The sequence below is a fragment of the Drosophila gunungcola genome, chromosome 3R (genome assembly GCF_025200985.1).
Source record: "Drosophila gunungcola strain Sukarami chromosome 3R, Dgunungcola_SK_2, whole genome shotgun sequence".
Classification (NCBI taxonomy): Eukaryota; Metazoa; Arthropoda; class Insecta; order Diptera; family Drosophilidae; genus Drosophila; species Drosophila gunungcola.
The window spans coordinates 13,708,108-13,734,288 of NC_069139.1; the positions used below are offsets into that span (position 1 = coordinate 13,708,108).

Here is a 26,181-nt window from a genome sequence, read left to right on the forward strand (position 1 = left end):
CAGCGCCGCAATTTTGACAGCTGTCAACGCGGCGGATGACACTTTGGGCACACTCCTGCTGCAAGGTAAACAAATTGAAACGCAAACTGCAGGCGCAATCATTTATCAAATGTCCATCGGCCGATAAGCAGGGTTCCCCAGAGCTGAAACTGGCACAAGTCGAAGCCAGGAGCCGGAGCCGGAGCTGGAGCCAACAGGCAACCGTCGAGCAGGCCATGGCAATTAAACAATGTCAGAAAGCATTTAGCCGGCAAATGAATGTCACCAGGCGGCCGAAGGATGAGCTAAACTACATGCGAATTAATGAGCTGGTCGAGTAGGTGCACTCAGAGAAACCGGGGACTGCAAAGTTTGAAAATTGGATTGGAGACTTACAAATTCAAAAGTTAATTATATCAAGAAAAAAAGAAATATTTCAACTTGAAAGCCAATGTGTTTCTGAAGAGGATCCTAAAAAAAATTACATAACACCGCTCTCGTATTCAGAATAGCAATCAATTGTATGAGTTTTATATTTTGTATTTTTTGATTTGAAAGTAAATTTAAAATAATACAAATGTTAGATGATTAATTATAATTTGTAGTAATTTATATAGGTCGAACCTATTATACTCTGCCCATTAGGATGCAAGATATTCTAGGTTTTTAATAAAATAAGCCAACCGCCGTAAACCTTAGAATTGGATCACCTTTAACTTTTAATACATTTTTTTTAGTGCATCGAGGTCAATATAGGGAATCCGTCGTTGGCGCGATCCCTTGCCCGCTGTCAGTATGAATTTTTGATAATTTAATTAGAGTGCCGCTGCGCGGACGGATGGAGGGATGGACAGATGGACAGATGGTTGATGGTTCGTTCGGACCACTGGCAATTGCTTGTAAAAATGCGGCTGACCACGGCCCAGCCCCTTTTTTCCGGCCCTCACGCACACCAGGCGTTACAAAGGGAATTTTCATAATTAAGCAATTACCCATTTTTCGGTAACAGAGTCGGAAGAAGTTGGGTCCTTCGAGCTGCGTGGGCGTTGCGGTCACTTAGCTCACCGCTTCTCCATTTGTACTCGACTTCTCCTCCGCTGGCCAAATGTCATAACCGCTTTTTTTGGTTCTAGGTCTCCGGATTCCGGTCTCCGATGGATCGGTGGCCCAGCTAACGAAGACGAATTGGTTTTTTATTCAAATTTAATTTATGCCCTGCCCTTTTCCTATTTTCAGGCCCATTAAAATCGCCAAAAACAATTGAGACACGTGATTTTTGTGGCCTCCAATGTGTCTCCATGAGCTGTGCGTGCCTGTCTGTCATAACCATGGCCAAAAGGCCGGAGGGCGTTGGGGGGCGTGGCAGAGTGGTAGAGTGGCAGGCTGATGTCAACTAAATATCATCACCTAAGCAGATGGCCCAGAGCTGATAGCCATGCTGGCGACATGGACACACGGCGTTGGGGATATTTGTTAGGTGCAAAAAATTATGTTTGAGTTGCGGCGGGGACATGGCCACTTCGTCATAACGACATTGGACATTCATATCTGTTAACTGATAAAGATCTAAAATAGCTCCGTTGGGTGGGAGGAACTAGACAGGAAATTAAGGCTGGGGCTTGGTAGGTTGAGAGGTTGGGGAAAAGGTTTCGCTGGGATATTTTAATCGCTAGACATAATCAAGAAATGTTTATTTAATAAAGCCAAAAGCAAGTTATTTATTTAATGCTCAAATGGGGTTTTAATTTGCTGAAATCTGAGGAATATTTTGGCAACTTAACATTATCATATAAGGACTATTGAAAAATTACGGAATGTATTTTAAAAACATTTCCTAACGTTCATTTAAAATTTAATTTATATATATAGATTATTTATCGTAGAATGTTATTTTAATTTTAAAAAGTTCATATTGTTCTATTTAATATTTCCAAATATAATCATATCATATAATCATATTTGATCTATTATTCAATTTATCATCGTTTCTTATTCATTTTTTTGGTAATCATAATTTTTTATTTTGTTCCTCCAATAGACTTTCTAAGAAATAAGAAGAGAATAACCCAAAATTTGATTTTTCTAGTATATTTCGATGAATTGAAGTTTGAATTAATCCTGACTCATATCCCGCTGTCTATGTACATTCTCCAATCTCCAACAGATTTATTAATATAGACATGACTTGACTGCTGTACTCTGAGACTAGTGGTCCTGGGGATCCGACTTGCCGTACTGCTTTTCCCACCAGGTGACGTACTCCTTCTTGCGCTGCTCCCGCTTGGCGAAGTACTCTGGGTACTGGGCCTTCTCCAGGGGATGCCAAAAGTCGAGCATCCAGTCCGGACACTCCACTTCTCGCTCGAAGGCGATGCCACCGATGCTGTTGGTGAAGAACCGGGGCTGGTAATGCTTCGTCTCGAAGAGCTCCTTTTCCCCACAGGCCAGGAGGACGACACCCTCGGCCATATCCTTGCAGCGATTCTCGTCGAAACGGGCACGGAGCAGCACGGCGCGGTATCGGTAGTCGGTGCGTCGATCGTACCAGGCCTCCAAATTGCGAAGAGCCCTCTTGTACAGGCTGCACACCTGGCGCTTATGGGAGACAATTGCCAAAGGAACTTGGGCCATTTTAAGCCAATCGATTTGTTAAATTCTTTTAATTTTATATTACAGCCTCGGCTACGACAGCAACTGTCAAAAGTTAGAGAGTGAAAGAATTTCGCAGCGTCATCAGTATAAAGTATCAAAGGGCTGTATTTCTTTGTATGTCATTTAAGGCCTTCTTACACTGCGACATATTTCCTATCGATAACTAAGTTAAGTCGATTACTCCAAATGTGTGACCACACTTTATAACTTAAGTTATACATCAGCTGTTATTTGCTGTAAAATTGTGAGGAACAACCCAAACATGGACAAATAAGACACGTTTTCTAAATGTAATGGATTAAGGTACAAAAAACATGTTAAGTGTAAAAGATTTATTTCATCCTTGAATATACATATAAGTTAACGTAAGTATGAAGAGCAGTTTTAGTCGGTTTAATGCTTACATATAAAACATTCTAGGTAATCCTAAAGCCGACTAAATGAAATGCATTCAGTCTACCTGTCCCACTCACAGCTAATATGAGTTCATTATCATGTTCCCACGCCACGAGATCCACCTTCAACCTTCTGCCAGCTAGACAGCCATTTGTCCCTGTGATTTCATCATTCGCGACAGAACTGGGGCTCCGGGAGTTTGTTGGGAACAGGGTACAGTGGGTACGAGTGGATGGCTCCATTGTATAATTACCAAGCTAAACAATCAGTGCACATTCATGGCGCTGCTGTCGTCATTGACATAATGCGACAAGGCGACCCAACGTCATGGCTAGCTCGGTGATATCTCATAGATAGCAACTACCGATTTCGGTACCGCTTCCTACTCTCTACTCCCGACTCCCAGTAGAACGCCACCCCCACCTCCACCCCGTTGGTAGATATTGTACAAATAGGTGGACGTGTCGTACACTGGCCTGACAAGATAACAAAATTACTGCTGCCTTCTAAACATTCCCGCTCAGATATTGTGATAAAAATTTATAGTAAGTGGGAGGGAATATAGTAAACCGACCGAGATTTATTGCCCCGCAAATCTGTCAACGCGCAGAGCCGTGCGGCAAACACGAAAATATTTGAGTTTGCCTCAGCCACAGCGAATGGTACTGGTCTCTTGTCATTATATCTGGGGATCTGTTTTTAGGAGCACATATTTGCATAGTGCCAGAACAGTAGCGATAAAATGTTAACTCGCCGATTAGCGTTGCAGCCATGGGTAGCGGTAGCAGCAATGTATCTGTATCTGCCATATCCGAGTATCTGTAACTGGGCAAACAATTGTAGTCAGTCTGCTGCTGTTGCTGCTTCTGCTTCAGCTTCTGCTGCTTTTCCTGCTGCTACTACTGCTGCTGCTGCGGTTTTTGGTGATAAGATAGCCTTTGGCTGGAGCCGAAAATCATAAATTACAAATCATTACGCAGACGGCGAACAGGAATCTCAGTCCGAATCCGTCGGCATCTTCAGTTGTAAGTTATAAGTAGCTCGACAACTCGACAACTCGGCTCTCATAATGCAAGACGATTTTTGACATGTACATGAATTAGACGAGAGGACCACAAATGAGTTGGCTGCCCGAAAGAAAAAACGCAGGGGGAAAGCCATAAAAAGGGTAGTATAACGATTAATTTTTTCCACGTTGACATTTTAGCTTAATTGCACTTCAATAATCCCGAAAATATACGAAAAAAGAGAGGGCTTAAACAAGAACAGATACAAGGCTAAAGCAAAATGGCAAAAATGCGTAAAAGGGCATGAAAAGCGGCAGCCGACAGCGCAGATACAATTTTAATCCCACGGACTTTTATGCTGCATAAGCACTGGCCGAGAAAAAATGGACAGAAAAAAACGAAAAAAAAAAAATAAAGAAGTATCTGGAGGGCTTGTCGGGGGGACCAGAAGGGGGCAACCAGCGGATCCGAGGCACGTTGTCAGCAGAATCAAGCCGAGTTGCAAGTGGGCTGCGACCCCAAAAGCGGCCAGCAGTACCAGTACCGCTAACAAAGTTGACAAGAAGTAAAATGTCCGACGGACTAATTGGCTTAAACGCTGGCAAAATTTATTTAAGCACATTAGTGGGATTTGGTTTTTGCCATCGCCAACGTTTGTATCTGTATCCGTACATGTCGTGTATCTGTGTATCTTTCTCCTCGCCGATTCACTTGACCAGCTGGCCAAACTCAAGCCCAAGGCCTGAGGTTCTGGGTTTGGATCTTCCCACATGTCGAAGTTGAGCTGATATTGATTTAAAAACTTTCTGCTTTGCGCGGGCTTCATTAGCAGAGGTTTCAAATATTTTTTATTGAGTCCTTAAAGTGTATTTTGCTGGTTAATAAATAAAATAAGGTGCATACCAGTCTGACAATTAAATACAATAATAAATATTTTTATTGAATTATAAATAATGTATCTAAAATAGTATTTGACATATCTTACAAATATAATTATTTTACTATATAGAGAATTTTAGTGTATATTTCCGAAATTTGTAACAATTCTTAACAGCTGGAATGCAGACCTATCATTAAAAAATTTCTATTTACCATAATCCATATTTATCATATTCAAAAACCATCTAAATTAAATTCTAACAAAACATATTTACAGAAAGAAAACTCTCTATGTATCTTTAAGTCTCTTGACTTAGAAGCCTCCCCGGAAAATATAAGCCCAACGAATCCTCGGCCTATCCATTTTAATTAACCCCAACGCAATTGTCACTTCTGCAGTGAATCTGGGCAAGGCATAAATCATTCAGCCCAAGAATCCCCAGCATATTTTGAACCCATTAGACCCCAGAACCCACACCCTTAACCCTCAGATCCCAGCTCCCAGCTCCCTCTTTTACCCCTTAGTTTCCCCTCCCTTACGCAACTTTTTGTCACATGCACAACGTTTCGACTATACCTTTTTATTTAATTAGCTAATTTCGAGTGACCTCAGTAATTGGTGGAGATATAAATAAATAAAATGGCTGATGGAGAGTGCAAAGTGCAAATGTATCTCACGGATACGCAGCTGAGCTCGATACATTTTTAATAAAGCAGAGAGGAGAGAGCATTCTTAAATTATTCAAAATGTTTCACTGGTACCTACACATTCCCCTAAGTTCTGACTTTCAGAAGTTGCTTTTTTAATTTCTCTTCATCCCCCACAATGGATTTCCCCTTGACCCAAAAATATTTTGATCTATTACAAGGAAACCGAACAGTCGAGTCCATACAAAAGAAATTAAAAATAAAAACAGCAAACGAATTTCTCACGCAGCTCGGATGCAGAGATTTAAAGATTCGAGTTTCGATTCCGACTTCGAATCCATCTTTGAGTCTATCTATATCGCCCGACCCCAAAATCACTTTCCCCGTTGTCTCTGTGTGTATACATTTCACACCCTCAAAAATAGAAATTATCTTTGTGCATTTACGCAAGTTTTTAATGCTATTAGTTCCATCTTAACATTTCGGCCCTTTCAGATACCATCCTCCATCCCTGCGACCTCCTGCCCTTCCTGCCTGCCATCCGAAGTGAACCAAATTGTCTGTTTCTGTTACTGTATCTGAATCTGTATCTGTATCTGTATCTCTGTGTGTCCTGTTGCCTTTTATTTCAATTCTATTTTCTATACACTCACTCGCTGCGTTGCACTCAACAAGAGCGCTGGTCTGGACGCAATTTTGTTGGCAATAAATCACCCAAAGTCGACATTAAATCTTTTTTCCCTTCTTTCATTCTTTTCTTCTCGGTTTTCCTCCTTGGCATTTGCTTTCCCTACTTTGCGTTTGACTTTCACACAAACAGAGCGCATTGCACATGTCTCGGGGATTACGATTGGACCAAATCAGGGTAACAGTGTCCTTTCGATTTGTTCCTTTTTTCTAAGTTACACTGAGGGGAAATGCATATGGAAACAGGCAACAAAATTATTTATTGGATTGGTTTATTTATATTTGTCAATAAAAACTGGGTACCTATTTCCGTTTTTTTTACACATATATTTATATTCATAAGACAGACTCAAGAAACATATATTGTAATCTGCATTTTCATTAATTTAAGTAAATGTCTAATCATAAAAAGCTAGATCAACAAATAAAGTATTTCAATAAAGAAAATACTAAACAAATGCTTATTTTTGTCATCAGAATATAACTAGTTTATATATTATAAGTAGCATTGATAATAAAATGTATTTACTTATTTGTAGCAAGTATTATTAAATCTTTATTTATGGTTTTTCCTCAGTGTTGGTAACAGAAAAAAGGAAACCAGAATCAAATTGAAATTGGAATATTTCAAAATTTGAATTTGAATAGGCGCTGCTGGCATTTGGCTGATTAACAATTTCGGAAAGACCGCAGAATCCGTTTGGCCTGGCCAGGCAGAAAACGAAACATTTCCGCAGCGCGGGCAGCACATTAGCACTTGCCGAACAATGGCCCAAGTGGCATCCATCAGATATGGGCACCAGAATCGGGGAATCAGAGTTCGGGGGCTGTCACAGATCTGTCAGCCCGGCGAGACTGTGAACAATCGCAGGAAGTTCGAACAAAAACAGCCTCAGAAAACAGCTTTCCAGGCGACCCTCTCTTCCTGCATTTCAATTGACGAACAAACAACAAACAATTTCGCGCTTGGAAAAACAAATGAAAGGCAGCCAAAAGAGCAAACTCAACATGCGTTCAACTAATAATTGTCAAAAAGTCAAAGTCAATTTTGTATTCAATGGCTGCAGCAGCAGGATCGTGATGGTGCTGGCCAAATAGCTATTTTTTGGCAGTTTTTATAAGTCCCTTGGTGAAAACTTGTACATTTGTTCGGAGCGTTATTATTTAATTATTAAAAACAAATGTATTAAAGTTTTTTTTTTTTTTGGTATAGGTTAATCGACGGGCTCTTTTTACAAATATTTGAGGAATTATTGCTCCTTTTTTAATAAAATTAATTAAATAATTAAGAAGTATTTTTTACTGATTTTTCCCATACAATTTTGTTCGGTTTAATCAAAAGACTTATAAAATATCCAAACACAAGTTTTTTTTTGTTACATGAAAATGGGAAATATTTTTCCAAACTAAACTTGGCTACTTTGAGGAACTTTTATCCACCGGTGCTGTAGCACCAAAATTCAGGACCTAAGTGGAAGGGTGAGCAAAGGATAAACCTGAAATTTGTGACGAGTTAGGCGGCTCAATGTCAACCACCAACTGCTGGGTATCCCTTTCATATATCCTTGTACTTTTCTGGTGCCGGCCAGCGATCTCAATCAAATGTGTTTTGTTGTACATTGACATTCATGCGCTTTGCCGCTTGTCTGTCAACAATTAGCACGCTATTCATCACGTCACTTGGTTGCCTTTTGGCTTTTCGACTTTTTGGGGAGGCTTCGCTCGAGTAGGGTCAAAGATCTACTGCAAATATCCGTCATCCGCAGCTGCAGCAGCGGATGATGTGGTTTTGGCAAATGTGGCCAATCACACACGGGGTGCTCGTCGCTCGTCTTGTAAATATCAGTAATCCCTATCTAGATGAGCGATTTACATAATTAATGTGAATACCATTACCACTTTCAGGATCTTGACTAATTCGTCTGTCAATTTATCCAAGTGATCTTCTTTATTTGTATGCATACTTAATGACGAAATGGGAGGAGGTGCTAATGTCAATAACCCAAATCGAAATCGACCCAATCCAAACTAAATTTAATACATTAGCTCATTTGACCGCATCGGACTGGAAACCTCATTGACATTTAAAAGTCAAATTCGGTTTCCTAAAGCAGCAGCCGAGAATCCCATGAGCTTAATTTGATTGTTCAGAGGGAATTCGTTTCGGATGATAATGCTGACCTTTGTTTGGCCAAAAACACGAGAGGTGCATACTTAAACAGTGCGTTTCGAAACTGAAGATCGCATCCAGGATGCCTGCATACGATACTTACATTTTCGTAAATAAATCTAAAGGTTTTTAATATAATATTATAATGGGTTGACCTTGAATACAAGTTTAAAGTAAACTTATTATTTTAAAATTTAAGTATTTTTTTATTGTTTCCATTTATATTAATTCATAACAGATTTAACTTTTGCCTTAAGCCAGATTCTTAATTTTAATTAAAATATTTAATTTTTGTCCATTTTGCAACTTCAGTTTTTGCACAAACGTTTATAAACATATGCGTCAGCACACCGAAATAGCTCAGATCGCGATTTTTTTTTAGCGCTTTCGTATTAATTTACCAGAATGGAAAAACAAATGTTAGCTTAGTTTTTGAACTTTGCAGCTTAATTTAAATTTTTGATTGGCTTCCCTCCCGCCAAAAAGAAAAAATAATAAACAGAAACCAATAGTATAAGGCGCCGAGCTCGTTTTGCCCAGAAGTTCCGAGAGATCCGTGTGGACCTGGCTAATGAACAAATGGCGTTCATTGATCGCTTTAAATTAATCTTTTTTTAATTTTTTGGGGGTTACAGATTAGACGCTGTCGAAGCAAAAGTTCAGCGCAGTTCAGTCGGCCACAGCAACGTAATTAATATGCAAATTATAATCCAGCCGACTCAATTCCCATTCGGCTTCTCACACAAACAAAGGGGCCATCGAAAAAGTTCAAGATGAAGATGGACACGGGTCCATCCAAATGCTTAAATGGTTAAGATACTAATGCCCCTGGCCCCTCCAATCCACGACTTTGCACGTGTTATCGGCCGCGGTCCAAAAATGTTTGGAATAACTAATTGCCAACTCTCAGGTAGCCAAAAACCGGGCGATGTTCCATGCCCGATGCTCGATTTGTGCAATCAAATTTGATTTAGCCGCCTCGACCGATATTTATTTATGGCCATATACTTGGCTTTGATTTTTAGCTGGCGCAGCAGCGTGGCGCATAAATCTGGTTGGTAGCTGCACTGAGAAAGAGTCTATAAAATATGGCTTAGAAGCAAATATAAAAAATAAAGTAATACTTCAGGTATTCCAACACATGTTGGGTATTAAGAGAGAATAAGAATTTCATACTTTAGAGCTACATGAATCTATTGAATTATTATATTGTTAAACGTACACAATACTTTGACGGCGAAAAAAAACGTATACATTATACTTAACAGGAAAACGAAATGGATAAAAATGAAGTGTACAATGATCTTTCGTTTAAATTTATTTTATTAATTTACACTAGCTCTCTACGTATTAAAACTGGCTTTATAATACGCTAGCCACGTTTGATAATGACTGTTATAAAAAATGAAGATGTTTTTATCATTCAAAATATCCTTTTTTCTCTCAGTTTGAGTGGGTTGTTCAGAGGTGGATCCGCCGCCATCGGTGCCGTAAATAAGTCTGATGGCTGCACTTTTTGGCATGTCGGCAGACCCATTGCGGAACGCCCCGCATTTGCGCTAATGAAAATGGATCTGCTTGCATGGGCCGCCGCTCAATTGAGTGTGCCTGAATTTATGCTGTGGCGACAGGTGCCCCCGATGCCCAATATCTTGCACCTCAGGTCGTGTGCGTGAGCAGCTCCAAATATTTATGGGGATTTATTAAGGGGAGTCTGACGCCAAAGATATATGTGATATAAGTTGGGGTAGGCTTTTAACGGAAGGCTCCATTTAGCAAGAAATTCAACATTACTTTATCAGATATTTTGGAAGTCACGGAATTTTAATATGTATACTAGATACTACTTTATAAAAAACCTCTTAATGGTTAAGTTAGTACTTAAACTTAAGTTTACTAAGACATTTTCCCTTAAACAAACAGCCAACTATGTGCAGCTTGCAACGCCTTTAAATAAGCTTTAAATAACCAACCAAACAGGCAACTATTTGTCTACTCAACTGACTATAAATTCCTCTGCAAAGCCTGAAAATCGCTTAACACCCACTTTAGATTGTTGGGGTCAGTGTGGATTGCAGATTTATAATCCCCGCACGGGCAGGTTTGTTGATTTTTCTCTTACACCAAAAGCTGTCAGTTTTGTATGCGCATACTTTACATGAAAATTGTTTTTCAAATAAATTTTCCACCCACACATGCTCACCATATTACCATCGATCGAACAACAAATTCTGTTTTGGGATGGATTTGGATTCGAATTTGGACGGAATTGGGAACTCGGACGGGATCGATCGATCGAAGTTTCGTTTGGATTACTATTTGTTTATTTAGACATAATGCGCGAATAGTTTCACACACGGGAATCGGGAGCGGGATTGGAGCAGCGATGATGATCTCCTCTTTGATCTCTCGACCAGAGTGTGTGAAACATTGCGTTGGCCCGCGATTAATCAAATGCTTAGAAGCCAAGTGGCAGGAGGAGGCCACTGCTGAGGGATGGAAATAAGAAGTGGACTGGATGCGAAAATGGCTACAGAAATGGCTACATAAATATAATTAAATATTTATCAAAATGTGTACGGTAACGGCAATCCGAACACTTGTCGGCCTGCTCCTCCTCCCGTCGAGCTGTCAAAAAGTGACATTTCCCACATCAACGGCCAGAGTCCGATCCGGGCGGAATCCTCATTTTCGCTACAACAATTTAACATTAATTCGCAGTCAAATAATGTTGCATTTTTTATGCGCAAATGTCGTCGTTGTCAAGTGCCAGCGGAAGGATGTGAGTTTTGAGGGTTGGGCGGTCGAAAAGCGACTGAAACTCCGGCAAACAAAATGAAACTCTAACGGATGTATTAACGCATTGAGTGCCACTGCCAGTGCCAGTGCCAGTGCCGGTGCCGGTGCCCTCCCGTCATCCCTGCTGGTATACATGATATACTATATTAAAAAAACAAACAGGCCTGCACTCAAGCTGCTGGTGGTTGGATGGCAGAGCCAGGGGCAGAGCCAGTGGCAGAGGCAGAGGCAGCCAGTTGCTCATCCAACCAAAAGAGCCTGGCAAACGGCGAAGCGTCGGCGGGCCTGGCAAAATGTCAAATGTCAGAATTTGACATGCGTGTGACATATCAGTGGCAGCTTTTACATTAATCAAACTCCCTTTTTCTTTGGGCCCACGGAAAACGGCAACTGAAACTGAAACAGACCCAGAACCCGAATCACACTGCCCGAAATCCTGAAATCCTTCTGGTTAAGAAGACTTATCTTACAATATAAGTTCAATTATTTACCTATATTAATAAGTCTTACTGCTAAGAAAACTGAACAAATATTAAAAGAAAAAGGTTGTTCTTTTTAATTGAAAATATAAGTAAATTCTGTTTTTATAATAATGATTAAACATGTTAGATTTTATAATTCCGTTCTACATTTTCTGACTGTTACTCCAACTATTTTATTTAATATTATAAATCTATATTTGGGTTTACCCGTGTTTTTCAAAGAGAAACAATTTTTATATATCTTGAGACAGAATATTTCTACACCAATGGCTTATGGTGATGCTATCTAAAAATGTCGACAGTGTTTCTAAAATTATTTTTTGCAGTGTTGAGCCTGAGCCAGTGCCAGAAACCACCGCCAACGATGACGAGGACGGTTCTCGGGGTTTGAAGAGCCACTGAGAGCCAGAACGGGAACTCAGGCCCGCTGACGAAGATGCTACACAATTGACACATTGAATTAGGGACATGAGGCCTTCTGTTGCTAAAACACACAAACCCTCCAACCATCCAAATCAACCAACCACTCACAACTCCGCTTCCATATTCACTAACTCCGATCTCCGGCGTTTGGGTTCTTCATGCTTTTCACAGTTATAATCGAATAATCGAATCATGTGAAACTTATTTTTGGAAATGCGGTTTTCGCTCGTTACGCTCTATTATGGATTTCGATTGGGCCATGGAGAAATTGAAGACCGTGAAAATGCATATGCCATTGCAGTAGGGCAATTCGAATCGAAAGGATTACAATTCTGTCGATGGATGCAAAACGTGAAAGTTTGGGATGATGAATTTCGACTGTTTGGGAAATTAGATATACACATTTAATTTCTTTTTTTGTGCCAAGATACAGCATTAAGCGATTATATCTTTTAATGTTCATTGATTGCTGAGTTAAAAATGTGCGTAAGAATTTATGTCCTTATATTAATAATTGTCATAAAAAGAAATGAAAAAATTATTCCTTTATTTTCTACATAGATTTTGCAGTATCTTTGGGTACTTGCCTACTACGTTAACAGTTTTGAAATCGCTTAATTTGCAATCCAAAATTAATTAAAATAAGTTTATGTATTTTTATTTATATTAATTGGAAAAATATATTCAGCACAGCTACTAATGACATCGCGGATAGACTGCGTGAGAAAAGTCACTAAATAATCTTTTTGTTACAAAGAAAATTTTAGCTGCTGCCTCGCTTAATCCACTTAATTTGACTTAGCACTTAATTTGGGAGTTAGCTCTTCATTAGAGCTGCGCTTTGTCTTCATCAGGGGCCCGGTGGCAATTGTTGTCAATCTATGGTTCATCAAATGTCATTATAGCCGCTGTTTATCTCAAATATACAACTTGGTGGAATTTGTCGGGGCTGCCCGCATGCGCTGTCAACAGGAGCGTTATGGAGACAAATCCTGAGTGGATCGCTGGGACCACGTTAATGAAAGCGAAAACGTTTTGCCCATTTGCCCAAATGGGAATGTCAAATCTTTTGTCAAACCTATTATTAGCCCAGTGGCATTGCGCCTGCGTGTGTTCCCCGAAACTCTAATGAGGGGTTGGGCCACCTCCAAGGGGGGTTCTGGATTGGATCTCGTTGTCGGACTCCAAGCGGAACGATCCATCTTGAACTCGTCAGTTGGCGAGACGCCATGTCTCTCGATCCCCCATCATGCGTAACGAAATGGCGCGCACAGTGGAATGCGCAACGAATTACACAAAACAAATCTGTGCCATACGATGCACTGGGGGAAATATCGTATCGGTTTAACTCAAAAATGTCGTTTATGTAGGAAGAAGAATTACTTTAACACAAGAATGAGTTTACAGTGTTGAATCATTATAATAATCATTTAAAAACAGATTATTACTCTTTATTACTGTTTAAAATTAAGTTTTTTTTGTGTGTAGCTATAAGTAGGGATGGAACTTAGGGTAATGTTAGCGCAAAATTATGTTTTAATTATTAAACAAAAATCAATAAAATAGAAAATATATTAGAATATCGACATACATTTTCAAATAAATGTATGTATATAATTACAAACAAATTTATATTGATTTTAATGCAGTTTTCTTTGGGTGTAGCCCTAATATCGGTAGGGAAATTAGTGGAAAATTTGCGCACATGCGTGAAAAGCAACAGGGAGGCGCCACACAAAAAGCTGAGACAATAGTCGGGCCCCCACGCCGAATCAATAAGAAATAATAAATAATCAGGCGGTCGAGCACGGACTATCGGTGCTCGTTGGCTTCTTGGGCAGCCGAACAAACGAAACTCCCAATAGACATAAATCATGGGCCAGTCTCGGTTTCCTCATCTTTTGGGCCGGCGGCAACCTTCAAATGGTGCTCGCCAACATGTAGAACATGACGTGGGACAACAACGGCGCACCATCACCAAAATCATCCACATCAACCTGAGCAACTTCATCTCGAGACTTCATCTTCTACTCAAGATTCGGATGGAGATTCGAGAGGCGAGATGGGATATGGAAGATGGAAGATGGGAGATGCGCGACTTGATCAGGTTGCGTTGCGAGTTACGATGAAATTGAAAACGCTCTTAATGCGCCTTGATTTATTATCATCGCTGGAGTGTTGCCGTGCGTCTGCGGTTTCTTTGCCATCATCCATCCACATCCACATCTACCATCTACCATCGAGCATTTACCATTTACCATTTTGGCGCACAAGTGTTATGAATCAACAATAATGTGAAGGATCTTTCAAAGGAAATGCTCATTTTTATGCGATTTTGTGCCCGTCATCGTCGTCGTGGCGCGTGTGATCATGAGAATTGTAAATTTTGACATATTCATTTTGAGACGACACCCGAAAGGTGTTACATATCCATCCATCCATCCAGCCAGGCGAACAGAACAGCCCTCGATTCGATTGCAATGACATGCATTTATGCAACATACATCCATCCATCCATCCATCCAACGATCGATCGCAAGAATCCCCGAGCTAATTTGCTATGCCAACGGCCATCAAAATATTGTTAAACATTTGTCTGGCCGCGCGCTTGTCTTAAGCAAATATCGAAATAAAATAAATTTCAGGGCGGAAATATTTAGTTTATTGCCAAGTCGGACTTGGACTCGGATCAGGTGCAAGGCGAGCCAGCCAGCTGCAGTTGGAAATTATAAAACAATTCGCTTGAAATGCGCATTGGCGGGTGCATTTAATTATAATAATTTTCGTCGGCCTCCTGTCTTTTGCTGCCGTTCGCTGGTGCATTTAATTATAACGAAAATTGCTCGGAACATTGCCATTTATTCAGCCATTTCCAGTCCGGCATTTGTAGCTGTAGCTGTTGCTGTAGCTGTATCTGTATCTGTATCTGGATCCTTTTGTTGCCGCCCCAGTGGCTCATCTCATCTGATGGTCACATCTGTGCCGGTTGCGGCTCTCCATGGGGTCCTCAGTGCGGATCTCGGATCTCGACTCTTTGGATCCAATTGGCTTGCCTTATAATTTTCAAGCGATTTACATGGCGGAAATTAGACTCGAACACCAAGCAACAGAAATGGTTTAAGAACGGGATGGGCAAATTACTCCGATTGGATTGAATCTGACCCGACACTTGATCAAAAATTCTTATGAAATCTGATTTGTATCCTCTTCCGTTCGTGCATTTCCCATACCTCCCCGTTTACCAGCTACTAATCCTTCATAAACTTTATGCAAAAAGTTTTTATTTTCACAAACGCCCAGAATTCATGATGAACCAAATCCGGAGACCAAAGTGACCAAGTTGGATAAAACCGGACAAGTTTGCTAAAACTAGTGGACAGAGGAAAATTTTGAAAAATATCATTTAATTTGGTTTTATTTATTAAAACGTTTATTTAATTATTTAGTCAGCCACAAACATTTAAACTTATTTTCATTACAGGGTTCGTGGATATTTTTTTAAAGAAAAATTATCAATATTTAGTTTGCCCTAAAATCACACTAATCCATGATAATTTAATAACGAAATACAAAACAAAAGTACATACAAAAAAATGTGCATCTATTGCTTTAAAAGTTCCGTAGCAACAACTCCCCAAGTTCAGGATCACTTCTGTAAAAATGTTTTGAAATGCCACAATGGCAAGCAATTTATTACAGATATGCGCATTACTGATACACGTTTTGGTTATATTTTTCTCCGTGTTCTGTCCCAAGTATCTGACTCAGAGCCAGTACCAGTAGCCATGTATAGTGGTTTTGGATGAGCTACTGGCTACTGGCCAGCCGCCACCGCCCGGCTGATAAATCACGAATGCATTTGAGCGCGTATCAATGTGCAATGTGCAATGTGCAACGGGGTCTCGAGTGGGGGCCTCTGTTTAGATTGTAATTATTTCTACGCTCTTTGCGCGAAATTTGAAATTCATTTCATAACTCAATGTAATGGCGACCGCAAAAGCTCAGCCGAACGCGGCTCAGCTCAGCTGGCCATGAGTGATGGGCCAATAAAGTAAGCGACTTTATGTCCCGACTCCGGCGACGCGACAGACCGAGTAATGAAAAATAATTAGAAAAGCGTTTAGACGGGCTGTGGCCAGTGAAAGATCTCTCCCCGCCCAAAACCGAACTGGGAGTGAAACCTCAGGTTGGGTTTTCAAATCAGCATTACCCGCTAATTGCTTGTTAAGTGTTGCCGGTAATGTGCCAGTCTTAATGCGAATAAGGTCCGCAAATTGAATGTAAGTGCCCGACTCTGACAGTTGGCTATGAGATGTTCAAATGTCAATGCAAAATGCAAATCAAAGTATGCACCCCGCTGGATATGTCAGTTACCCAGCATCGATCTCTCGGAATGCTCAAATCAAATCAATTGCATACGATTTATTTCATGGAATTGTTCAAAAGGTGAAGCTAGACTTGCAAGAGTAAAAATATTAATTGAGAATTTGCATGTACGAAAACAAGAATTAATCGTATTTTTAACCTCTAGTCTAATCCATAATTCCTGAGGATTAATCAACAGTGGAAACTAATGGTTGTAAAATGGAGTAGAAAAATATTTAAAAATTTATCAAAAATTCGATTTTTATAATCCAGAAAATCTAAAAATATCACAATCACAACAAATTGAATAAAAGGTTATATTTTTTGCCGGCACTCGCGGCAAAAACGAAACTAAACATCTATTAGAGTTAATGCCAAACAAAAAGGTTCAAAGACAAAAGACGGATAAGAGATGCCAGTAATAATGGGGCACGGCAGGGCAAGATACAAACAACAAAATCAATTACAAAGCGATTTCTCTTTTGATAACACCCAGCATATGCAAAAGGCCAAAGTTGGTAATTGAATATTTAAACACCGAAAAAAAAACGGTTACTGCTATCATAAAATCATACTAAACTACTGTCTGAAATCACAATGGGGCTATATTACTGATAAATGTTTTGAGGTTTCTTATTGTTGATATTCTAGGTAATGTCTAAGAGTCATGCACACTTAATTGTGATTATTTATAAATTAATTTTACAACAAAAACTAATGGAAAAATATATTTATCTTATTGTATTTTTTCTTTAAAACAGAAACACAACATTTTTACAATAATAAGTAATTCGAAATAAATTGAGGTTCATTAGAAAATGTTTATTACAAAGCTCCTCAGGCTTGAAGTATGGCATAAAAATTAAAAATGTTTTGCTAAGGCCCTATCACAACGACCCTTTCTTTCTGTTCTTTTTTCTACTTTCATGAAGAATTCGTGCTCAGTGTACAAATTCATTTGAATAGGGAGTACTTCTCGTCAAGTTGCGGCCAGATTACGGCGGATTCTGCACACTCACGCCGCAGACGCGGCCACAAAGCCACCAAAAGCACCGCCACTGACACGCTGTCTGCCCCTCGCGCCTGACAAAAGTTACATCGAACATTAAACATCAAGCCAACTAATTGAGTGCCGATCACAATGAGCCATAGAGATCGCCGTGGCACCTCGGGACCTGGACCTGCTCTGCGATCGGGGATCTCGGATCGATTGCCCACGGGCTGGGGCTGGGGCTGGGGCTGGGGCTGGGCCGCCTTTAATGTGAGCACCTATGAGGCTCTTACGAATCGGAGACCGAGAGCCCAAGTATCTCCAGCCCAAATCAATCTTATCAGGTTCTAAACAATCCAACCGCACATACAACACTGGCGGCTGTCACCTAAGCTATTAACCTGATTTTCTAGATTTTCAATCAAGTCCCAAAAGAAAAAGACAAAACCCATCGAAGCCGGGTAAAAAAAAAAAAAAAAAAAACAACAACAGAAAAAAGACACAAACGAAAAGAGACACGCACACAAAAGGGAGGAAGGAGAAAAAAGAATGCCCACAAAGAGTCACAGAGCTTCGAGCCGCCATCCATATCTACATACCAAAGGCAGCAACAAAAGGCCATAATCCGGTATTGTATCTCGTGGATCGATGCTCTCCGCATGGATCTGGATATGCTATGTGCTATATGCTATATGCTATATGCTGGCTTAGACATCCCCTGCCATTATTATAAAGTCAAATTTTGTTTCGTTTAAATGTGATCTTTACGCTGAAAGCGTGTGTCCCTTTTTTCCCGAAAACCAAAAACCGACAAATCCGAAAAAAACCTTTGAAGACTGAGAGCCATCCAGCAAGTGTCGGGTAGAAAGAGGGACAAGCCAAAGCCGAAGCCTAAGCCAATGCCGAAAATTGAAAACACAAATCCCGAAAACAAAAAGGCATTTTTTGATTGAAATCAATTTAAATTGTTTTCTAGAAAAGACGTCCATCCGACACAAGGGTAACGGGGTAAGGGCAACGCACAGATAGATAGTATCCATTGGATAAATGTGCGGGTCCGCACAGGTACAACCGCCTTTCGAATGAGTTGATGTTGATGCTGATGGTGGCAGATCAATCCCGAACACATCGGGCAAATATAGTCGTGCATGTGTCCAAACTGTTGGCAGCTATTTAGATGGATTAACATAAATCCAAATGCACGAAAAGCCATGTGAGAATTATTGGTAAGGAGATATGGCCCGGGGAAAATGTGTGGGAGATATCACCAGCGGACCGAAAGGGGTAACACTTTGTGTGCATGTGCACACATCATGACTTATGGGCATGAAGGAAAGTGATTATGTTTCGCTGTTAAGTTCTCATCTCGTGTGGCTTAGGTAGAAAAACTTCCCAAGTCAGGGAATTTAATATTTAATAAGTAAGCAGAAGGCTAACACCACTTGGAGCTTAAGTAAAGGTAATAAATAAGTAAGAAATATAATAAACATGGTATAATAACTAATGTAGCGAATTGTATCATTTCATTGGGGCGTAATTTTAAATTTATCTGTGTGTCACCTGTGACAGCCTAAACAGCCCACACCAACAGCTTACTATCTTTGAAATCTATCAAATGCTCACATCCATCTGTCTAATTATGAATGCCAGCTCCCACAGTAAATTCAATCAAATTCTTTTAAAATCTAATAAAAGCCAGTAAACAAGAAACATCAACAGAGACAATGGTTATATGGCTTTTGGCCAAAAGCGACGCCCTCGTGTCTCCGGGTTGCTGGGTGACCGTGATGGCCATAACCCGGCCGATTAGTATCTTTGTTGAGAAGTACTGCCATTATGATGCCAATTCGAAAGAGCTTTCTGTGGAAGCAGTCCATAAAACGGGCATAAATGTCGCCATGACTCAGATCGCTCGGGATGGCCACACACACACAGAACCGAACTTTCCGGTCGCGTTTGCCGGAAACGCAACTTAAATGGCAATTAAAACTATAACTATTAGATAATGCTCACGGCGGAAACAAGGCGTAATGATGCTTGTAAACCCGAGGGCGAACCCATCCGTCTGAACTTTTAACCCGAACCACTGGCCACAGGTGCAGGGGGCCATAAACCGGACAACTTTCTGGACAAGTGTCAGGGCGTGTGATTTATGCGCGCGCTTCCCCAGAATTCGAGCGTCTTCGGTAGGAGGCAATGGCAAAGGCAGTGGCAATGGCAATGGCAATGGCAATGGTAATGGCAATGGCCATGCCAGTGTCTCAGGTGAGGCCTTTGAGAAAAAGAAACCGAGGAAGGCGCATGCGCAACGACCTGCAGGTCGCAAAGTGGACAAACGTACAGGGGACATTGGACACTGGACACTGGACAGTGGACGGCTGACAGTGGAATGGGAACTGCGGACAGGGAACAAATGTTAATCGCTTTAATCTCTCAAGTGCGCCGAAAACATGCTGCCAAATGTCCCATCGCGGAGACATGAATACGTTTCCGTCACATTGACGCTCATGTTCACTGGAAACAAATTTTAGGAAAATTTAATTTGAAATTGCCATTAACACAAGTCAGTCAAATTAATGTATGCTCACTAAACAGCTCTTAAATGACAAATATGCCATGCATTAAACATGTTATTAAACTTTAAAATAAATAAAGTAAAGTTCATTCAAATGTAGTTGTTAAATAATCACTTAGTCTTCAGGTTTCCTTTAGAACTACATATATTTTTGTCTTATGAAACAAGAATATGATGCACTAGCTGTTCATATTTTATTTTGTCTTGTGCCTTATTATTATTTTTCAAAATATAGCACCCAATTGAATTGTTTAAAATATTTAAAAGAAAATTTAATGGAACATGGATAAAGAGTGTTGTTTTAGATTTTGTGTGTGAGCGGAATTTAAAACTATCTTCTATGTTTTCCTACACAGAATTTATTTTTTTCAGTGCCAAAGTGCTCGTTGCGCAATTTTTGTGCCGGCCAATGGCCATGTGTATGTCACCAGAAGTCAGCGGGGAACGTAAGAGAATTGCCGAAAAACAGACAAGAACAGCAGCAGGTTGTCCGATTGCCCTGGAATGCCGACATTCCCGGCCCGATAAGCATAAGCCCAATCGAGGAGTGCATTATCCAAATTTTCAGGGCCAACAGATGTTGTGGGTGGCTTTCGGTGGCAGAGGTTGTGGCGGTGGTGGTGGTGGTGGTGTTGGTGGATGGGGGGAACCCATAACTTATCCTTGGGTATGTTTGAAATATTAATGACCTCCTGGCCAGGGGCAATCAAAAGTCATCGACAGCCAACACTTAAAACGAAAACAGAACCAGGGAAATGTATTAAAATTCTGGGCGAGGAAAAGCCGAACTCAGCGCGATCGAAGAGTTATGGAGGGGCTGAAAGGCAGATTGGGCCATTGCACGGCAGTATCTGATTTAGATGCAAATCAAATCAAGAGCTGGCCGCGCTGGCCCGCCAGCGAGAACAAACTATGAATGTGGTATTGAATGGCTTATGGATTTCAGATTTCAGATTTAAATTTAAGACCTTACACATTGAGTATTTTAATGTGGCGGCCCCAAACGAAATTCAAAAAGGCAGCGATCCGAAGAAGTCTGATCGCATTTGGCTTGACCCATCGTCGACCCCTTTTTGTGGGACAGACAGTCAGACATTCAGTCAGTAAGACAGGGAAAGAGAAACGCGGATGGACTCTTCAGATACGCATCTGAATCGTGTATAAGACTATCAACGGACACATTTATTTCATGTTTATGTTGATATTTTCAAATTTGATAAAAACAAAAAACACAGTACAAAACACAAGATCTTTGGTTTCGTTTTTCTTTTATTTATGCTAATGCGGCAGCAGAAAGATTGTGGCTCATTATCATCATTCTTCTGGTAGTTTGAATAGTTTGGTCTACTGCGAAGGCACGACTTTGAGTCATTTCGAGTCACTTTGTGCACGTTATTGGCAGGAGTGGCGCTTTGCTCAGCGATAACTTGCGATTGATGGATGCGCGTTGATAAGGAGCTTGTTACTTGTATCTTTAATAGTCGCTCTGGAAACAGAGCAAAGAAATGGGAATGGCCGAGGAGAAATTGCCCAGAGAGTTTTCGATACTTAGTCACATAAATGGAGCGATACTTAGTCAGATAAATGGAGCGGAAAGCCAGATAAGTGGCTTGTGATTTTAAGTTGTAGCAATAGCGCAAACAAACTTTTAGTTTTTCAGTTTTTGTTGTATAGACAACATCTATTTTTGGAAAAGATTTTGTTATAAATTAGATTTTTGAGTATGCAAATCATATTTTTTTAAAACTAAAAAAAAATCTTATTTACTGCCCATTTTGACTTTATCATTTGTTTTAAGCTTCTATAGAACTTTTAACTTTGCGACTTTATATTCTTTTGGTATACTCTTATTTTGAGTAAATTTTGGCAATTATTTTCAAAGCCCACGCAACAGTTTGGCAAGCGAATCCCCTCAGGGCCCACAAAACTCCGTCCAACTGATCCGTTCCCATCAGATCCATTCGAATGGTACGGCCAATCAACTCTCTAAGGTGGGGCGCGGAATAAAAGAAACTTATTTAAATCGAAAAGCGCATATGCATAAATATTATTTAAGTTGATTTTTTGCGCACAATTAAAAAGGGGAAAAAAAGGAAGAAGCGAAGAGGAGCAGGGTAAATCCCAGGGATCGGGGGACGCACTATTCAAATTAAAAATCGAACGTAAATGCGGTTCACAGCAGGATGCGCGATTTTAAGAGAGCCTCCAAAGCCCGAGGAGCAGGAATGGAAATGGGAATTGGTGATTGGGGGGCGGAGAGGCGGAGGCGGGCTGAAGGGGCATGGCGACTGATTGTTGTTGGACGCACCGACGGACAGACGGACGGACGGCGACTGCTGGGGCATATGATAATTTAAGGCTGCACAACGTCATGCTGTTGCTCCATTGCCATTTATACAAAAGCTGGACTGCGGGGAGGGACGGAACTGAACGATTGGAGCCGCGGGATTGCGTGTTTGTATCTTACGGGTATGACTGACTGCTGCCCGCGCCGCATGGGATGGATGCGATCCGAGTGCCCGGCCTCCATTTGGGGGCCGCCGACTGTGCCGAGCATCCTTTGATGTGGCCAGCCCGAGATGCTCCCAAAAGGTGCAGGAACACTCGGAGAAATGTATACTCCAATAAGGAATAAGTATTTAAATGACTCATTTCATACATTTTTAAGACACATTACTTTAGACAGTTTTATCATTAAACATTATAAGTTCAGAATTTAAGGTCAAGTTCTCAAACTTTATGATACAAGTTTTCGCCAAAAAAAATTATTTAATTCAACAGATTTAAGCTATAAGCTTTTATCCTAAAACCTTTATTTTTTTTTCTTTTCAATAAAAACATTAAGGTATTTGTCTGACCTTTATAATCTGATCTACAGAACTTTTCAACATAAACTTTTAAAATTTAGATTTTTTCTAATTGTAGCAAAAAAGCTTTTTAATAATAATAGGTATTTATTAAGTATACAAGCTAAAAAAATGCTAGTGACGCTTGGCAAATATATAACATATTAAGTGCTGCTCTAAAAATAGTTAAAATTGATAATTGCATGTACTTTAAAGGACCAAAATAATAAGCTTAAAATTAAAAGAAACTATTTTTAATACATTTGAATACATTTTGATTGGACTTTAAAGTTTTGCGTAGTGCATACCAGACACTGCTTCTCTGCTCATCCCTCCCTGCGCCTTTGATGCGATAAAAAATTAAGGCGATAATGGAATTGAAGCAAATGAGCTGGCCAACATTTGTAAGATTGCCCTTGTCCCGCCGTCTGCCCCACTCCGCCCTGCCGCTCCCCCTGATCATCCCCTCCAGCGATCCCCTTAACCCCTTTCTGCCCCATTATCCCCCCGATTGGCCTGCAACTATGCAGCTGTGCGACAAGCAAAAATTGGACAAGCGACACGCAATTTATGTCAATGTGCGCACCCAGCGCCGGCCCACACGGAAAATTCGTTGTAATTAATAAAGAAAACGGATCGCGGCGACTAAACCATAAATGCGGCAAAAAATTATGGGATGAGAAAAAAAAAGACAAAAAACTAAAAACTAAAAGTGGGGCGGTGGGGGAAAAACTTTCGACATGTCGCTGTGTGTTCAATTTACAAGCCACCTACGTTGCGCTTGACAAACGGTCCGCCATAAAAATTAAAGAAAAATAAAATCGTATATTATACGTCCCCGCCTCCCCAGCGTTATCCAGTGGTTATGGAAATGGAAGTGGAATGATGTTGGCCCGGCTAACAACTTCATTTCGAGCGACGCAAGGCGACACTCATAAGGCATAAATTTGCTAGACTTAAGCCTAATTTATGCCGCGTTTCGAGCCTGGCCAGAAAGGGTCGCCAAGTGTATATGCACAAGTATCCACATGTATGCAACAAGTATCCCTCGGATACGACTGCATCTGCATTCACAATTAAACAATTTCCACTAAATCTCGTTACTTCCTTGGCAATTTGTTACGCGCGGCAGCAAAGTTATGTGACGCTGTGCCATAAATTCATGCGCCAACCGAGGCTACCCCCGTTTTGCCCCGCCCCTGGGCCCCCTTTCGAAGCCCCCCTTTTGCTGACCATCCAGTGGCTGTGAAATCTCCTGCAAGCGGCACTTAAATCGATGGATTTATGTAGCCCGGCACGCCTGCGCAGAAGGAACCGCATCTGCGCCGAAACCGTAGGAATCTCCAGGAATCTGTGTGTAAGTCGACTGGCCAGCGAGCTGCAGGCGAGCATAAACTCCGATTAGGCGACACTCGGCAACGGGTCATCACCTGGAATGAAATATTCACCCACCTCCCGGGACAACTGACCCATTGCCTAAGGCACCGAGAAAAGTAGAAAATAAATACTAAGTGGGTGGAGCATGACAGTCATTCGAGCTGATGCAGTTGCAGCTAATTTAAGTTCAATTGCCGGCTCATGTGAGGAATTAACTTGCATAAGGCTTATTAGTTGTGAGCCCTGTTCGATGGGCGGAATAATGTCGGTCACGAATGAGCAGTTCAGATTTAAGACGTAGAAAAGCTATTAGCTTCAGATAAATTGTACAATTTCGCATGCATTTTAAATTTATATATAAAAAAAAGTTCTTCATTCATTAAATCGTCTTTAATTTCTGAAAACCAGTATTTCATGCAAATGTAATTTAATCAAAATTAATTTTTTTAAAATTTCTATCAGAGTATTTGCATTGTTATTATTACTATTACTATTTATTGCATTAGAAAGTGCAAATAAATTATCATTATTTTACAATGTTATCTTGGAATGATGTCAACTACGAGTGAGCAGGTTATATTTCAAATGTAAAAAAGGAAAAAAGGAAGATAACGCAGGAATTTGAAATTAAAGTAACTCAAACTTCTTGATAAGGGAAAATTTAATTTTTTAAAAGTGTAATTCCATATAAATGTGATTAATACCAAAAGCTAAGGTAATCTTATAGTAATAAATCTGTTTGTTATGACTTGCAAATAAATTGGCTCTAAGAAAAATAGTTTTTACAAGAAAATAGTATTCTTGTTTTGGACAATCTTTTTCTTAACCGTTGTGTGATAAATAAATTCCCATTCCTTTACTTCTATATGCAAATCAGTTTCGTTCAGTTCCATTTTCCTTGCAACTTTCATTTAATTAATTCAAATTAAAAACAATACCACAACGCAATTTTCCGGCGAATGTTATCCAGCCGATATCGCAAGACTTGAAATTGTTTCGCAAAATTTGCGTACTCTGTTTCCAGCACAACAGTTTCCAAATTCCGAAATTTCAGGGCAAAGTTTGTGCACTGCAACCAGCGGATGGCGAGTGGATTGGGTGGAAGGGCAAAAGGGAAAACAATGTTCCATTGGTCAAGCCGGCATGTCTGTGCGACAGTGCATAAAAATATTTCAAAAATGTTGCATGCAACACACACGCAAGAAACAATTGGGGGAAAACGGAAAAACGGAAAAACGAGCCGCAAGAAACACTGGCATTTCATTCTGTTATCAAATCAAAGCGTCTTGAATACTTTTTGCAGCCATCGAAACGTGGGCAAAAACGTTGCCATTTGATTGGGGGAAAATCTTGCGAAAAATAATTTTAATTTATCACTTCCGCCGGCCATTGTGTCGTACCGTTCTCCGTCCATTCGTTGCATTACCCCCCCGCCTGCCCCTTTTTTTGGGCCAGATCGCAATCTTGTATTTCCTATATGCATGCATGCATGCCACCATTACCATTGCCATTAGGCCGCGTCGTTGCCTCCGCCATCGCTCCTCGATTGCCTCCATTGCCTCCGTTGGCATTACCATTCCCATTACTATTATGGCACTAGCAAACTGCCGATTGCTGTATACATAGTGAACTGGGTGCAGTTGCACCAAGCCCCCGACACGCCCCTGACTTCTCTACTTATTGTGCCACATTTACTATTCGTCTGTCTATGCTTTGTTTGCACCCATATGCAAATGCAATTTTCGCAGCTAACGGTGTGCGCGCTCTTTTGAGTTATGCCAGTGGGGTGCTGGACCCCCGGAAAATCCCCCCTCTAAATAGGGCTATATAGCAGGGCTTGGTTTTGGGCCCGACTTGGGCCAATGAGCCTTCGCCACGCAACAATGGCCACAAGTCTGGGCCCCA

The 26,181-nt window shown here is 40.6% G+C and overlaps 1 protein-coding gene and 1 pseudogene across 1 annotated transcript; one reads left to right on the forward strand and one right to left on the reverse strand.

The window, feature by feature from the left end:
- Positions 1-2,019: 2,019 nt before the first annotated feature.
- LOC128256337 (NADH dehydrogenase [ubiquinone] 1 beta subcomplex subunit 9-like) lies at positions 2,020-2,774 on the reverse strand. The gene has a single exon (XM_052986642.1). The coding sequence runs from the start codon at positions 2,608-2,610 to the stop codon at positions 2,185-2,187; it is 426 nt and encodes a 141-aa protein (XP_052842602.1). The 5' UTR covers positions 2,611-2,774; the 3' UTR covers positions 2,020-2,184.
- A 14,854-nt stretch (positions 2,775-17,628) lies between these two features.
- On the forward strand, positions 17,629-23,255 carry LOC128256306 (uncharacterized; annotated as a pseudogene).
- Positions 23,256-26,181: the final 2,926 nt, after the last annotated feature.